At 44.7% G+C, this 17801-nt stretch overlaps 1 protein-coding gene and 1 non-coding gene across 2 annotated transcripts in view; both read left to right on the top strand.

Annotated features, from left to right (window-relative positions):
- Positions 1 to 15420, top strand: part of LOC137781817 (Wilms tumor protein 1-interacting protein) — a 16501-nt gene extending 1081 nt beyond the window's left edge. Inside the window, exons 1-8 of the mRNA XM_068570822.1 lie at positions 1 to 407; positions 5194 to 5295; positions 8863 to 8930; positions 10202 to 10264; positions 11124 to 11254; positions 12180 to 12231; positions 13199 to 13267; positions 14277 to 15420. The exon at positions 1 to 407 is cut by the window's left edge and continues 1081 nt beyond it. Of these exons, the coding sequence (XP_068426923.1) occupies positions 1 to 407; positions 5194 to 5295; positions 8863 to 8930; positions 10202 to 10264; positions 11124 to 11254; positions 12180 to 12231; positions 13199 to 13267; positions 14277 to 14417 (1033 nt within the window). The 3' untranslated portion in view covers positions 14418 to 15420. The remainder of the gene's footprint in view (positions 408 to 5193; positions 5296 to 8862; positions 8931 to 10201; positions 10265 to 11123; positions 11255 to 12179; positions 12232 to 13198; positions 13268 to 14276) is intronic.
- An 820-nt stretch (positions 15421 to 16240) lies between these two features.
- On the top strand, positions 16241 to 16313 carry trnar-acg (transfer RNA arginine (anticodon ACG)). The gene has a single exon. It is a non-coding gene; the product is annotated as a tRNA-Arg (tRNA).
- The last annotated feature ends 1488 nt before the right edge of the window (positions 16314 to 17801 follow it).

The raw sequence follows: 17801 nt of genomic DNA, 5'->3' as shown, positions 1-17801 counted from the left end.
GGCGGCAGCCGACTTGGCCTCCACACATCCTGCAGCCCGTCACGCAGCATCCTCTCCATCTTCGAGGCCCTCCGCCGGCCACAATGGTCCTCTGGCGGCGTCCCCGCTCCCACCCGAACCTTTGGAGACACCTGTGCCCAAAGCCCAGGTGGCGTCTGCCACCTTGATTCCCGGCAACGTGTCCAAAAGCAGCAGCCAGGGTCAAGGCCAGAGCCAGATACCGGTCTGCGGACATGCGTTCGGCGCTGAAGCCGAACTCCTGTACCCCTCCAAGCCTGTCCAACTCGCCTGTCAGTCTCTCAACGCACCCTCTGAACAGGGGCCTTCAGCAGCCGAGATGAAGTTAGAAGCCCTCACCAATCGCCTGGAAAAAGAGATGGATGCCCAACCAAAGACTGACTACTTTGGTAAGACAGTTTACACTATCCAAATGTATCAAGGGGCTTCTGTTAGATAGCCCACAGCTGTGAAACCCATTGAAAGACTGAGCCGCCCACCCACAGTTCAGAACATACACCCACTCGTTTTTTTTCATTTCATATTTACATGCACACACTGCCGGCCTTTGTCACCCTCCTTCTACGCAGACGCACACATTCATCCCGTTTGTCTGTGTTTCTGCATCTTAATTATGAGTGCAAGCCAACTGTCGTAAGTATTAGTTTGCTGGCGTCCTTGATGGTCTTTGCTGATAAAAAGCAGAGACTTTGGAGGCAAGCGTCTCTCTTCTTTTCTCCTGTGGAATGCAGACGGCATCATTTCCTAATTAGTTTCTTGTCTTTCTTGAAATGATTCATTGTCTGCCCACTTGGCAGCTGAAACGTACCCTTTAGCAGTTTAAGGTGGGGCCGGGGCCAAAAGGAAGAAAGTTGCCCTCCTTTTAATAATAAGATTTAATATATTACAGGACAACGTCGATGACATAACTCATTAGTTAGGCCTTGATCGCTTCCGTCAGCTCCAGTAACTCTGCGATAGCTTCAACGCTCGTTCCCGTGTTCAGTTTGTTTGACGAGCAGTTGCATTTGCGCATTATGTCATCGCAGTTCTGCGCTCGCAAATTGGTCTTAATGGCGCTGCGTGAGCGTGCCGTGCAGGCTCGTGCAAGTGATGAACGCATTCACACACGGGGGAAAATGATTACAAATAATAAGCACCTGTGACGGTTAATTCTGGTATTTGGAGGCCCCGTTGAAAACGGAAACCACGGCTGATGTTTTATGACAAAGCTGAATGAACGCAACGTTGAAAGATGACGTGCTTTTGCTGGAAGACTGTTGCAGGTACAGTAAATAGGTGAGATGTTTGGTATGTTGCTGGGCGGTGTGTGTGTGTGTGTGTGTGTTGATGCTCACATGTTAGCCAGGTGAAAAAGAAGCCAAGGCCATGCATGAAAATGGGATGTCCCCCTTTAGGAAAGCATGACAATGAGAGAAAGAGAGCGTGGGATGGGTGATGTCGTGTTTGAAGCCACAGAACAAACACACACAAACACGCACACCCTACTTTTGCCTCCCTGTTGAAAGAAATGTCCTGCTGGATTGTCATGATTTTAACCCACAGCCGTCCTCAGCCCCCGGTGCTTATATCGGGGAAGATAATCTGGCATTCGTCACTGTCACGACTAGGCTCACAAATAGCGCAGCGATGGGAATGCTACGGATGTTTTTTCACACTCTTTCCCACATAGAAGTTGCCCACTCGCGGTTCCTGTATGGAGTTTTCCACTAGACCACGGCTCATCCTCTGAGTCACGCTTTCATGCCAGAAAAAAAACTTGTGCAGGCCAGTATTCTCGACGAATGTAAGTGTCATCATGAAAGGCCTACTGAGCTGTGAATAAAACCTTTGTGCATTATCTTCAGCACCTTTAGTACATTGTCATATTTGTTCAATCCAATTCGAAGGTTGTCAGGTCAAAGCTAAGGTTTCTTCGAGTCTGACGGATGAATAATGTGGCTTTAAGTACCCTCCAGTGCTAATGGCGGTGTTTAACCAATCCAGGGAGTTGTATCCTCACGCAGGGCGAGCTGGGATTCATCCGCGTTCTCAAACGTGCACCAAAGTGCTGATTGGCAAAATTGCAGCTGGATGTTCTGGGAAAATGAGTCCGGAGCCAAACGGCTGCACCGGGGGAACGCTGAGGAATGTCTGAAGGAAGAGAGCGAGGAATTTTAGATATGAGGACTTAAGACGCAAAGGGGAGGGGAGTCCCAGTCAAGTTGAGAGGCTGAGAGGTGCCGCGGTGCGTTGGAAGGGGTGAGCAGACAAACGGAGAGGCCTAGCACCGAGTTGGTAGATGCGACTTTGTCCTTGGCCACGAGAGCCTGAAAGGATAAGTGGCCAAGGAGAAGTGGTGGCACATCTCAGTTAACACACTCACACACACACATTCAGCGAAGCATTTAGTGTTGTGTTAAGATGGAGGATTAATTTATCCCATCTGGCTTTTGAGTGGAAAACTTTGTCTTAACTCTTTCCAGGGATTCTTGGCTCGTGTACTGGCAGGCATTTGGAGGCTTTCTTTTGTCTGTGTGTGTGTGTGTGTGTGTGTGTGTGTGTGTGTGTGTGTGTGTGTGTGTGTGTGTGTGAGATCCTCTCATGCATGTCACTGCTCTGTTTATCTGTCAAAATTTGGCCTAAATGGTGTGTGTGTGCTGTGGTAAAAGTTTGACAACGATCAAAAGGTTAATAATCCAGAAGCTTTAGACATTACATGTATTATATTTTGTGGTAGTTGTGTCTTTGATGGAATTGTATACATTTTTAGTGAGAACGGCTATCTTTTTCTTGCTCTGTTGTTTATAGTTTTTCTCAAAAATCCGATGACTTTGGGGCTTTTGGAGAAGTGCTAACACTGCTACTGCTACGCTAAGCTAACAGCTCGGTGTACACACCTTCCACCAACCGGAGTCAGGTGTAAAAACAAGCGAGCAGAGAAGTCACAATGATCCACTGAAAAGTAAAGGATACACATTTTAAATACCTAAAAGTAACGGATACACAGGGTGAACAGTTAGCCGATGATGTCATTGATGGAGAAACTCCATCTGTGATATTTTTTACATACTTTTCAGTCAAATAAGAAGTTGATTTGCTACTTTTCGTGTTTGAATCATGTCGTGGATGCGTCACATGTGAATCTAAAACGTTGGGGCGAATTGTAGAAGTGACACAACTCAACAGCTGTGTGTTTCGGTTGGTGGTGTTTCGTCCAGCAAGCGGCCGTCCAAGCGGGAGTTTTGACAACTGGGAAAGGTGAGGCGGGGTGTGTGGAGCGAGGTTTTGGCTGCATGTTTTGCTTCCCTTCCCCCCCGCTTGAAGCGGTCAGTCTCCTGAATAATCCCGCTTGTTTTGGAATATGGGACTCCGGCCAAAAGACAGATTTGCAGCGGCTCAATCGGCAAGGAGTTTACTATGAAAACAAGGATTATTATAACAGGAAGAGGAAAAGAGTGAATGGATTTTCACTGCAATTCTTGTTCACATGGAGCATACTAATCAAAGCTATGAAGAAAAAAAAGGCAGGATGAATGCCCATGGCTCAGTTTCAGGTCTGGAAAAAGTCCTGAAAAAGCACACTGTGTGTGTGTGTGTGTAGTGTGTACTCGGGCATGAAGTGTTTGTCGTCAACATTTACAGAAGACAAGCAGAGATTGTGATGTGAAGGACCGTCTCTCACTCATCCCATCGCAATCGTGCCAGTAGTTTGAGGGCATGCTTGCTTTCTTGTGTTTTCATGTCAACAAATCGCTTACATAAGACCAACATTCTTCTGCTTTCTAATAATATCCCTCCATTATCTCTAAATCTTCTTTCCAGCCATTGCAGGCCCCCGCGCCCCGATGATGTGTCCCTTTGTTGTGGCATTAGGAGAGGCTCTAGCTGAATTATATATAACCCAGTTGTATATTGCGTTTCTGAAAGTCTAAGGGAGGAAACATTTGAAGGTTATTAAACGTAACAGTGTGTTTTTGTGGGGGGGAGGACGCCGCGTGATGTGTGCTGGATACAGTGAAAACAGAAGTTTCTTTGTCAGTGCTGGAGCAGGACCTGGGCCGGGCCACGCTCTTCTTCATCTGCAGGGCGTTTTTCTTTAAAAAAACCCAAAACAACCAAGACACAAATAACCTCCCGCTCACGCACACACACAGCCTCACACTCAGAGAGAAGCTCTTGCTGTCGTCTCCCATCAGTGCCATCGCCCTCGCTGTTACTTTAAAGTAAATACTTCATGATTGGAAGCTCATACCAGACTGTATCTGATTGATTTAGCAGCTCGCTATTACGGTCTGCAGAGCCGGGAGTCGTCACTTTTTCACCGTCCTCCATGTGCCAGTTGTCACACCGCCCCGTGTACACGCTCAGAGGGAAAGATGGAGATTGGCAGGGAATTAGTGCAGAGAAAGATCCCATTTCCTTGCCAGCGCTCAGGAAAGTAGTGTTGCATAAGCAGCACGTTGTGTATTAATCACATGGAAACCCTGTGTTTTAGATGAGCGGTCCAAAGTCAAATTATATAATATTGCATGGCTATGCTCTCATGTGATTTAGTTTTTTTTTACTTCTTTTGCGCTTTTTCTTCTGTTTTTCATTGTTCTGAGCACATACTTTTCCTGGATCAGTGGATCAGTTAATATTGATATCAATCCACATGCGACTGTGTGTAGTTTGGGTAGAAACACTTCCTTATTAACAGACTTTTCAGTCGCTCAGCCAAGTCAAATAAGCAAATCGGGAATTATTTCCTGTTCCAATGATTTATATCGCAGTACCCAGCTGTCAAGTGATTTTTATTTATTTTCTGGATTAATCTGGATTAACCTGGACCACAGCCGCTCTTAATTAGGGTGGGAATTACCAGAGGTCCCACGATACGATATTGTCACGATACTTAAGTCCCGATACGTTGGGTATTGCGATGTATTGCGATTTATTACCTTTTTTGAAAACTTTGTCAACAAAAAATACATAGATTTTATTATTCCAGGACCAAAAAAAGTTTAGAATTGATTAAATAAAAGATCGATACTTTTCATCCGTGTATTGATACAATATCGCCACGCAAAATATCGCGATACTATGCTGTATCGATTTTTTTTTCCCCTATCCATACGCAGTGTGTCTACATCATAAATGTGTGTGTCTCCGTGTGACCTTCCTGACTTGGTCCTGCGCTGTGTTGTGTTGCAGGCGTCTGTGTTAAGTGCAACAAGGCGGTGTATGGAGCCAGCCAGGCCTGCCAAGCTATGGGAAGCCTCTACCATGACAGCTGCTTCACCTGCAGCGCCTGCAGTAAGTACACACACACACACACACACAGCATACCTTCACTGACACTTTCACCTGCTCGGACCATTCACATGTGAAGCTCATGTCACCCCGTGACTAATCGGCTGCCAAAGACCCTGTCCTCTTGGTTCAAAGTCGTACCTTCCTCCTCAGTCAGTCATCGCCCCCCCGAGCAGAAACCAACAATTATTTAGGGATTACTGTCCTCTGCTCACCGGTGTTTGGTTTCTGGGCGTGCCAGTCACTCCTGCGGCCCACACAGACACACATGGAGCAAGACCTTGTGCCGACCTAAATCATCCATCAGTCAATAAAATGCCCTGTGGTATGGTTAGATATCTGGACGGTATCCAAGTCTGGTGTAGAGCTTGGGACTAAAACCACTTTGTGGACACAATAAGAGCGTGTAGCGCCATGCTACGGGGCTCATTCGTTCACACTGTGCATTGTGTGTCAGCGTAGCATGTTTCAATCCACCCTTTCATTCATCGCTGCACTTCACCTGACCAATCAGGTGCAGCCAGGTGTCAGTTGAGGCTCTCATCACACCTGGCTGCACCGTCCGACGTACCCGTAGCTTCCTGACTGGACAGTCGTGCACCTCCCTGGTTGAAGAAGGACCTGGCTTTGTGCTCCGACCAATTCAAATCTCCGTCCCAATTATACGCCGGGTATGTGGAGTATGTGCGGCACCGTGGTGACCTCCACTCAGACCCATTATCCTGCAGCACCTTTTGACCTGGCCGGTGACGCCCCTTAAAAATACATGATTAACATCTGTGTTTTCTTTTACCCCCCCCCCCCTCCCTGCACACCCTTGTTGTGTGTTTCTATGTGTGTGTGTGTGAGAGCAAAGGAGATGAAAAAGCGGAGACATCGTGGGGGGGCAGTGTACACACCGCATACCTCTCATAGCTCGCTCCGTGTGAGAGCGTAAGGGTTGTGCTGGCTGCGAGTGGCCCCGGGGAAAAGCATCCCAGCTGGGGGGGGTTGAAGGGGGTATGCAGGCATAGGGGCCCTCTCAGTACGTCTGGCTCCAGGAGCACACTGGGTGCTGTTATGTCAGCTGAGCGCAGCGAGGTGGGAGGACAGTGTGGGACAGGGAGAGCATTCAGTGAGCGCACACAGCCGGCAGCCACCGGGGCACGCACTCACGCACGCACGCTGCCCACACGGTAAACGGCACATACACAGCCTGCACGTCAAGCAATCCCGCCTCATCTTCCTCCAGAGTCTTTACGGCGGGAAATCTGTCATTCTTGTGCAGTTGCATTAACAATTACGTTTTATGAGCGTGAACTCGCTCTCATGCCCTCACACCACCAGTTCCTGTAAGGTGAGCCAGGAGAACATTCAGGAAGCATGTCTGGGATCCAGCACTGCTGCAGCAGGAGGGAGGGAGGGGGGGGGCTCCAGGCTAATCATTGACTGTATTCAAACAGTTAACGCTGCAACCCAATCCAGTTTGAGATTAAGCTCAAGTTTGTAATCAGGGGAACTCGTTTACACATTAGTCAGACCGCACTTTCGTATTATCAGTCCCGTCCAGCAGGTCGGCCGGCTCTGGAGAATACACACAAGGATCGGATCGGTCCTGAAACCTTTTGCGTGTTCACATCTGGTGGCTAGATTGTCGGTGCCGTGACCGAACACCCCACAGGTGCTGTCCACAACCAGAGCAATGCAGTCAGACTACAAAAAAACACTTCTTCTAAATTCAAAGGACACACATAGATATCTTCAGCGAGGCAGCAGGTGAGACTTCCTCTCATGAAAACTACAAAAAAAGTCTTACTAATGTGAACTTGCTGTATAAGATGTTGCTTTATTTTGCTAATTTACTCACAGGAAAGAACAGCGTTGAGTCCCAATTAGCAGGACATGCTAGAGTTATTTAGCATTTCTTATTTTCTGAATGGTATTACATAAGGGAATTCGAAGAATGTTTTAATTAGAAAATGGCCTTGTGTTTTGTTCTGTCCCTCAGGTATTTTACATTTTTATGAAAGCGCAATAGTCGCAGTTCTTTTCAAATAGTCAATCCTGACTCCTGACTTTAATTAAGCTCTTATCTCTCCGGAAAGCTCAGAGCCTTCCTTCTCTGACTCATTGGGAAAAAAAGAAGAAGACAGGAGCGTGAAGAGGAGGGATGGCCCATATCTCACTTCCATCCCCCCCCGTCCTCCTTCCCCCTTTTCCTTCAGGGACACAGTGCCCCGACAGTCTTCAGTGTCTTCAGTAATTGCCCAAGGCCCGGTCACCAAATCTCCTCCTCTTCAGTCCATCGCTGCGTTATCCTCGGCCAGATCGCTTGCATGGCCCTTATTAATAATATTATTGTTATGACATTAAAGTACGGTGATGTAGTTGTGAATGTGCCGTTGACGTACAAAGAAAATGAATCACAAGGTTTCAGTTCATGTGTTTTTCCTCATGGATCATCAGTGATTTGAAACATTGCCCTCGATACTGTGAAATACAGGGTGTGGCAAAGAAATGTTGGACAATATATAATCTCACAGTAATTACCGTCATATTGCCCAACCCCGCAATTTCCAATGAAGGGACGTGCCAAAATATTATTCCAGCGCCGACGTCTTGTTGACTTGTTGTTCACGTTCTCAAGACGTGAAGCTAAAAGTTCCTTTTTATTCAAAGCATCCTTTCCTGAGGTTCTGCCTGAAACTGAAATTCCTTGTGACTAAATGACCGTGTGAGACTATCTGGGTACGAGCTCTCAGGTAAACATGGGAGATGAAGAAAGGCTCCTGTTCGCCACGGTTAACCCCTTCCTCTCCCCGCTGTCCCCTCCTTCACCTCCCCACTCAAAGAAATGTCAGGAATGTTTTCTCTTCCTGTGGGACCTGGGCAAGAATAGCTCTGCGAAGTGCTTTCGCTGTGTGTCTGTGTGTGTCTGTGTGTGTGTGTGTGTGTGTGTGTGCTGCCAGCTCCAGATCCTAGCACTATTAAAGCTCTCAGAGAGACAGGAAGCAGACCAAGCGCGTGAAAAGACACCAGAAAGGAACAAAGAAGAAGAATAGCAGGTCGTTGTCGGTTTTTTGGCCTGTGGTCGCCACGAAATCCAATATAGCAGAGTGTTTAATCTGTTGCACCTGTCGAGTAATTTAATTTAATCAGCATCCCCCCCCCACACACACACACACGTGTTTGATCCAGATGTGTTCCTTGTCTTCCTGCAACCCGCTCTGTGCCCCAGCGATATTATATTAAGACACCAGCACACCAAAGATCCATTTGTTTGATTTATCTGCCCGGAATTCAGCAAGATATAATGAATATTGCAAGAGGGTCCATTACCTTCGAATGGCTGTAATTAATCACCGCGGTCTTTATGCATTAGTGCTCCAACTATTTTCTGAGACTGCTCTCATGGCTTTGTAAGATTTTCCAGTAAGACAATTCGACGTTTCATCGTTGACTTGCCTTTTTTCTCGTCTGCTTAAATCCACCTATGGTAATTCAATAATAAGAATATGTTTTTCTTTTACTTTTTCATTCAAGAGTCCCAGGTGAAATGATGCAACGGGACTTCTGTGTGTGTTTCCACAGGTCGAAGGCTGAGGGGCAAGGCCTTCTACTACGTCGGAGGGAGGGTTTTCTGTGAAGAGGACTTTCTGGTGAGCGCTCGATACACAATCAATATTGTGTATGCCTCCACTGAGTTCTGTGGCTTTTACTACATTTGTTGCATTAGGTTGAGATAACCCACAGCATGAGCTGCGTTCAACATCTCAACTGTCTCAAGGTTTACAAATATCTCTGTATTCACCCAACGAGGAGGTTATCGGTTCATCAGTGTGTGTAGCTTCCACTCTACAATCATAAAACACGGGACCAGATGTTAAAACTGTCCATTGTTTCGGCCTTTAGTCACTAAACACCTTCATCAAAGGTGGCCAGCTAAAGGGTGATCAAGCCTTATCTTATGCCCCATGCCCAATTAAGATTTCCCACCCTCTAAATAACAATGCTATCATCAACTTGCCAGCCTGCAACTTGAATGCAACACATCGGTTAGAGACTTTGACCTTGCCGCGCACGTTCTTGCATCTAATACTGTTGATTCATATCAGTTTCCTCCCTCGGGGTGGGACTGGAAGCAGGTCAGTAACTGGAGAGGCTGCTTTGCTGGAGTTTATAGGGTCGAGGGCGGTCAGGCCATTCACACCGGTGCAGAATGACTGTATGTACTTTGCAAAAATAGAACGCTTTCAGTATGCATAATCAGAGGATGTTCAATAAAATCCCCCTTGGTGGAATCTGTTGTCATTTCCAACACACATTTTCCATTGTGCACGCTGTGTTTTTATAGGAAAGCTACCTTTTTTTGGGGGGGGGGGGGGTTGTATTTTCCACACTAATCCTTCACACCGTCTGTAGCTCTGTGCGTGTTTTACCCCGCGAGCCCTCCTCCGTAAAAGACCTCATCTAATTCACTTCCCACCGAAAGCTCCTGGTTGCTCAATTAAAATCCAAATGTCCACTGAATTGAATTTGCCCCGGCGTTCTCCCTCTACCTGCTGTTTATTACGCCTGCTCTTCTGCGAGGCCTGCTCGGGTGGCCTCTCCCGACTGACGCCGCTCATACGTATTAACGCGTGATGAAGCCGAGCTGACCGACTCGAACGCTGCGCCCGTGAAGGAACCTCTTTATCGACTTGTGTTCAGTCTTTCTCCCAGCGCTTGCTCCCACAGAGGGAAAGTTGAAGCGGCTTTAAAGAGGGGTTTTAGTAAAACTACACATGTTGAACCATATAGGCTACTTTGGATAATGCCAGGGAGAAATTGTGGAGCTGTTTAGTGCTCAGTCTGAGTCACAGACTTCAGTCATCCATTAAAAACCCAAATTCCAATGACATCACTGTCGTCTTTTCTCTGCCTGTTGAAGTACTCCGGTTTCCAGCAGTCTGCAGACAAGTGCAACGCATGTGGACATCTGATCATGGACATGGTGAGTGTCTGTTCCTTCTCTCCAGTTGTGTGTACTTCTGAGTGTTTTGCCTGCCTGTGTGTGTGTGTGTGTGTGTGTGTGTGTGTGTGTGTGTGTGTGTGTGTGAATGGGTCCGAGCCAAGTGATCTCAGCAGACTTCCCCCTAAATAAACTTTTTGTGGCTACATCTGGATAAATGCTCAAGAGGAAGCATTGGCTCTGCATGCGCAACACACACACACACACACACACACACACACACACACACACACACACACACACACACACACACACACACACACACACACACACACACACACACACACACAAAGCATGTGATCAAGTCAGGAAGTGACGCAGCATATGAAGGATTTTTCAGACATGATACTAAACTTCTCCATCCAGCGGAGAGAGAAAAAAGGCGGTGTCACTTTCTTTATTGTGCTGCCTGCTTTATCTTCATATCTACACATTGAAAATGCTGTATCTCTCAGCAGAAATCTGTTCACTTAATCACGGAGGCTGTATTCTGCATGATGTTTGTGTAATATGTACATATTTATGTATTCAACCTACAAGATAATGTCTGCTAAAATTGGCTTTGTATAATTTAATTGCTCTGTTTTCCTTTTAGCTTTCGTGTGACTCTTTGTTTCCAGGATATAGATATATATTCATTATACTCGTGGTGACATATTCTTAGCTTCGTCCTACTCTCAGCTGCTATTATAATCCAATAAACCCACAGGAATCATTTCAAGTTCATCTAAAAAAAGTTTAAGAACAATAACTATTTGAATACGACTGGATAAAAAGTTGTGCGGCATCAACAAGAGTATTGATGTCCAGATATCCCTCACTGGGTTTCTCTCTTTTATAGATCCTGCAGGCCCTCGGGAAGTCTTACCACCCTGGCTGTTTCCGCTGTGTCATCTGTAACGAGAGCCTTGACGGAGTGCCCTTCACCGTGGACACTGAAAACAAGATCTACTGTCTCAAAGACTACCACAGGTGAGGGCCGCTTGTTTGCGCGGCACTTCAAAGGAACCAGGGCGCATGGTCTGGATTTAGCCGCGTTAAATCCGTTTAGCGATACACCGGAAAAGGGTCCGGGTGTCTTATTCCAGATGACGGCGCAGCCCCCTCTTAAACATTTGCCTCGCTACTGCGGGATGTGCTGCCGCAGGGTCGACTGAGTCTATTTGCCACGTGTGGCGGACACATGAGAAGTTTAGTCAGGATGAAAGGAGATGGTTTGGGGGGAGGGAGAGAGAGAGAAGATCACTGTCCAGTATGAGGTGGTGGCGCGCAGCAACGGCTCCGAAACGCAACGGCAAACATGCTCCGAAAACCCACAAAAACGAACATCTGAGTGAGAAATCAAAGTGTTCGTTCGCCACGTGTAGAAACTGCGTTTTGAAGTGATCAGCTGTTAGCATTTCAAGCGTAACAGCAGCTCCACAGTCCTCTCTCTCTCTCACAAGTTCTCTACGCTGATGATTTAAATCAGACGAACCGTATTGTGCGTGTATACAGCGTGTGTTTTGACTTTTAGCCACAGTCATGCCCGTCTGCACTGAGAGGCCCTTTGTTATTCCCCTCAGACTTCCAGGTGCCGGCCATGTGTGTGGAAATTATACATTCCTTTTGCGTTTTCATTTTTCGACTCCTTTTTATTTTTTATTTTCGGGGGGGAATCACGTGTGTGTGTGCGTGTGTGTGTGTGTGTGAGAGAGGGAAACCTGCCATCTTGAATCTAGTCAGGGTCAGAGGAGACAGAGAGGAAGAGGGAGGCGTAAGAGAGACATCAAATATTAACTGTAACCTTTCTAGTCTTTTGGATAGAGTGGATTCCCATTCAGGACATGAGCTGCACGCAGGTTACTTATTTCAAACTGAAGTATGAAAACCTCTCTCTCTCTTCATGCTCTCCCAGGGTGCTGGCGCCCAAATGTGTGGCGTGTAACCAGCCCATCCTGCCCTCAGAGGTAAGCTCACATTCACCTTCAAACACAATAAAACATAACATTAGAATACTTCAGTGAATATTGCAATACATCATTGTGAAGATAAGATAGTTTTGTCCACACTATTTATTTTTTGTGCTCATGTATCTTGTGTGATTTGTTTCGATTGTGTCGTAGTTGTCAAAGTGTCAATGCAGACAGAGTTTGAAATTAATTCCAGCGTGTTCTGAATGATCAGCTTCATACCTTCATTACATCGAGGGCTTTTTCATTTTTACCCGTGGACCTTTAACCACCGGCGGCGGCAGCAGCTTATGAATCCGTATCGGCTCGTGTTGACTCACTTATGACCCGACCACGGAGCTGAGCATGTTGTTCAATATGGCCATATTTCCCCCGAGACGACAGGTCAAACAACGAGAGGCCTAATATGTCTTCTGGCTTTGATTCGATGTGGAGTCCAGGAGGGGCAGATGGGTAGCGGGGAGAAGTCGAGTCCACATGCTGGCAAAAGCAAAGAAATGTCCAAAATTAGAGTTGGCTTTGCTGGAATGTCCCCTGCCCTCCCCTTTGAGAAAGCAGGGAGGCCGGTATTTAGAGGAGAGGTAGTGTGTGTGTTTGTGTGAGTGTGTTTTTTGGGGTGGGGGGGGGGGCTTAGCCTGTGTGCATTTATGTAAGCTGTTGTTACGGATGTTCAGGGGAGTTCCCTCTCAGGCTGATATTGTAATCAGAGAAATATGAGTAAAAAAAGAAACGCCTCCCGCCTCGAGGACAAAGAGCACACAAATATTAAATGTACAGATTGAGACACGGGATCTTTGTACTTATTCATGAACAATTTGCTCCAGGCTTTGGCTCCTTGTGGCTCTATTGTGTGTCTAATATTATTGCGTGTCAATAGCACACACAGTTCAGCTCTTGGACACTTTTATAGACTGAAAGAAAGTCTTCTTCTCAAGCTTCATTTGCATTCTGAATGTCATTGCAGGGGTCTGACGAGACCATTCGAGTCGTATCCATGGACAAAGATTACCATGTGGAATGCTATCACTGTGAGGTGGGTTAAAAGAAAACTAAATGTGACATTTCTCTGCAGCTTTGCGACTGAAGACATGCCTGTTTGGTGGCTCTGAGCCAGGTACCCTCTGAATGGCTCATTAAGAGATATCATAGCCAGTAGATCCCTGATCTTAATTACAGTCTGGGCGGTAATGACACACTGCTGAGGAGAGCAGGTATGCAACACCCCATCATCCCTATCTCGGCGTTTTACTCAAGTGCCTCTTCTTCTTTTTTTTTTCTAACCAAAGGCTGATTGACAGCTGCGGTTCTCACACATGGAAATAAAAATCAGTGGGCCGTGAGCAGCAGCAGCACACCGATTATTTGTTCATTGCTGTTCACAGAGGAGCATCTTGACATTAAAATGTGGTCTTTGTGAACACGTCCATCTAGAAAGCGCCAGCCAAAAAGACAGATTACAGTTTATTAGAGTAGACTTTTGAAGTTCTATTCATTTTAAATGATTGTTTTACATAATCGGCTGGCATTTTATTACCTTTTCCGAAACCAAGGATATTTCAGAAAACGTTTATTTCAGATGTCACATGCTGATCTATTTCATTACGATGTTTCTACGTCATTATTATTATTTTATTTATTCATAGTTATCTCTGAACTCACTGGTCTCACTTTTAAATGAGAGCTCAATCTCAATGTGACTTCCTGATTTAAATAAAGTATACATAAAGAAATCCTTTATTGGCCAAAAGAAATCCTTTATTGGCCAGATCTTTTTTTCCCCCTCCTTTTTTTCCAGTATGCCCATATTTTGGACTTGCTAATATGACGAGTTCAAACCATTTTGTAAATGTAGAAAGGAATCTGTTCTAAAAGCTGTCTTTGCCCACTAACGCGGTAATTATTGCCGTCCAATCTGTCAGTGCTGGGAAATGAGGTCAATGCGGAGCAGATATCGGACCAATTATCCTCCGCTCTTCTCTTCGGGCTCCTGTAGCCTGTCAGTGGATGTGTCTAACCCCTTGTTCCTCCTCTGTGTGGCTCAGGACTGTAAGATGGAGCTGAACGACGAGGAGGGCCACCGCTGCTACCCTCTGAACGGACACCTTCTCTGCCACTCCTGCCACCTGAAGCACACGGAGCCCGGCTGCCCGTCTCCGGTCGCTGCCGCCACCGCCGGCTACTGACGCTGCAGCAGGTGGAGGGAGACCCCTGGTGGATGTGTGGAGGAACTGCCAAAGCGTGACTGACGGCAGAGGGGGGGGGAGTCGTCGACGTGTGCAATTCTTGTTGTAAAGGATTGATTAATGCAACGCATCAGATCATACTGCGCTTTGATGTGTATAAGCACTAGAATGTCAATGAAGTCTCCATAATGCCTCGAGATGTTTTCAGTAATGAAGGATCGTGAAACACCAAAGCCCAGTGAAGCCTTGCGTTAGACCCACTGCATATGGACTTTGTGTGGCCATAGGTTTTTTAAATGTAAATATCAATTGCATTGGCTGTGTAAATATCTGGTAGTCAACTCATTTTTTTTCATAGAAACAATGTACCTTGTTCAAGTCATTCAAAAGTGACTAATTTTCCATCATGCCAAGTCCTGTATATTGATATCAAATGATAACTCTTTAGCATGACCATTCCATAGAAATATTTAAGAACGCCATTATCCCGCAGGTTGCAATGCCTCTGTGTATTGAGGGACGGCCATTTTCATACTTTTCTTTTTTGTCAAGTCAGGCAAGAATGCTTCAAAGAGGTTAAAATGTTCTTTAGTGAATTAATTGTCAAACGCAGTCTGTTCGAAGCACTTAAAACTAGATGTGTGAGTTTTTGATGGACCTATAAAGAGGTTGGTATTCGGCTTGTAGATCCATGTATTTTGTTCCTTTTGCAAACATATATTTAAAAAGATATATATTGCCCTATATTCATTTATTTTTGTTTAATTTTAACTTTCATGCAAAACCCCTTAAGTACTAATTTGATTTGCAGAAGTTACAGTTTTTGATTGCCTACCTTTGCCGTCCAAATTGTATTCATGTCTTTAGTTTACTAACTGAAACATCGCTTGTCATTTGAGTTTCTTCTTCATAACTATTTGTAGATTAAGATTAAGAGCGTCATACCATATGTGCTATATGAGTGTTGTAAAGAACATATTTAATAAATGCATTGCAAACTTAATTGTTTTCTTCTTTTTTGTACAAAATATCTTGCTTTCAGTGAAGACAATTAAATATTTAATTGTACTTGTATTAGTAGATCTGCTGAATATGTATTACTCTGCAATGAAGATTGAGGAAAACACAAGTATAAACTAGGGGACATGGGTGATCTTATTTTTCTGCACATTTTCCTCTTTCTTTCTTAATTCTCAAATTACAACATGGATTAACGCAATTAATATGTAATACACGCTCAGAAGCTGCCGTTCAGATCGTCTGCATCGACATCTATTTATTCAAACGATTTAATGAGTCAGACGGGAGTCGAACCTCTCACCTTGTGATCCACAGTCAGATGAACCGTCTCCTAATTGTTCATTTTGGTTGAATTGTTGGTAGTAACAGCCAATCACCTTCCTGTCTGCTACCACACAGCTTCCAAGTATTGACCAATCAACGTCTGTGAAATATGAACGCCTTCTTCTTGCCAGCATTGCTAAAGCAAGTGAATCCTTACAGCTAATGATGAGAACATTTATAAGAAGGGTCAGCTCACAAGTTATCATTAGTCATATACTATTTTGCTACTGTGACTAAACTGACGGCCCTGAATTATATGAACCTCGCTCTTTTACCTGAAACGTACGTCTCCGCTGAACAATGTCGTCCGACCGGGACAGCTGTTGACAAATAAGGGCATCACGGGAAACGATGGTTTGTCGTGTTACACTTTAGTTTCGGTCATTGGTCGTGAGAACGCGAATAAATAATTTAGCATACGGCGTACCTTCGTTATCGCGATATCTCAAATCGTCATGTGATTGTTGCAGTCATCAACCGGGCTTGTGGCGCAATGGATAACGCGTCTGACTACGGATCAGAAGATTCCAGGTTCGACTCCTGGCAAGCTCGAATCTTTTCACCTTTTTTTTTTTTTACGAGAGAAAGTTTAGGTTAGACGACATATCGCATTAGTCTATCTAACGTGCATGTTTACGAAAAGCCTGAAATTCACAATTTACACACGAAAGCCCTGAAATACACACGTAATTAGTAATGTCGTGTCAAATCCCGCTCCTTCCTCTTTTCGTGATGATCATATAGACATATATTATTGTCGGCAACTAAAATGTCGGCCAATGGCGGAAGATATCTGACCTTTTATGTCAGCGAGAGCATACATACAACGCTGCGAAATACTCAAGTAACTTACAAGGCATGTATTCAATAGTATTATCTTTAAAAAATACTTTGCATAACGGCCAATTTCAGTATAATATGTATTGTTTAAGTGTCACCTTAATGTTGCAGCTGTGACGGTGGAGCTCTTCTTTATCGTATACTGCCAGGTAGCTGGGGAATCTCACCAAGGGATCAATTAAATAATTTAAAGAAATCAATAATAATACATGCATTATCATTATTATTATAGTTGATTATATTGTTGTATGATGAATCTGAATCTTTAAAGTAACTAAAGATATCCAATACAGTTAGTAGAGTAAAAAGTACAATATTTTCCTCATGTTAAATCAATGAATAAAAAGGACGTAAAAACCAAGCTATTACTATAGAAAAAGGGGATGCAGTGATCAGCAGGGGACTTGAATGCACCACACAAAAGAAGACCACAAACGATGATGATTTGATGCTATGTATGTAGAATCCAGCATGTCTTCTTACATGTACTAGTGGAAATGAAAACTGTCCATGACAATTCATTTAAAGCACTAATCACAATCAGTGGCCCCAATTATATCTATGAGAGGTTTTTCTTTTCAAGCTGCCTGGTCAAGTCAAACATATACCGCATGCAGGTTATGTGGTCTTATATGCTGTACATGTAGGTTATACACCATTATTTAAACATGAAATCATTCACAAACTTTGCAGAACACACACACACGCACACACACACACACACGCGCGCACACACACACACACACACGCGCGCGCGCGCGCGCACACGCTTACCATTGTAGCCAATCAGCAGCCAGATGACTTCATCGGTCCTGGGAAGCGTTGGTTTTATGTTCACATCAGATACAGATCATAGTAGAAAGATAAACTTCTCATATTGTAAATATCAAGCCAACGTGCAACCAGCAACTTAATTAATTAATAGTTGTGACACAATTCAAATGTGTCTCAATGACAACATATTTAAAGAACGATTTATCAAAAAACTCTCACTTTGTATTTTTTAAATGTAACAATTTCATTTCCATCTTATTTGAATAGTGATATTAGCTTTTTGGAAGGAGACAAGTTCCAGGCAAATTTTGCTGATTGGGTGGTTGATTATTAAAAATGTAGCTTCCTGATGCACTCTTCTAATTTATTGTATTGTATTGAGTATTTTCCATACTTTTTATGTCACCTGCTTGCTGCTCCCTTTGC

The sequence above is a fragment of the Clinocottus analis genome, unplaced genomic scaffold (genome assembly GCF_023055335.1).
Source record: "Clinocottus analis isolate CAN_PGR_092001 unplaced genomic scaffold, fCliAna1.0.p SCAF_9, whole genome shotgun sequence".
NCBI lineage: Eukaryota > Metazoa > Chordata > Actinopteri > Perciformes > Cottidae > Clinocottus > Clinocottus analis.
The sequence above is the reverse complement of the archived record's forward strand: the minus strand, read 5'-3'. Positions and strand labels throughout refer to the sequence as shown.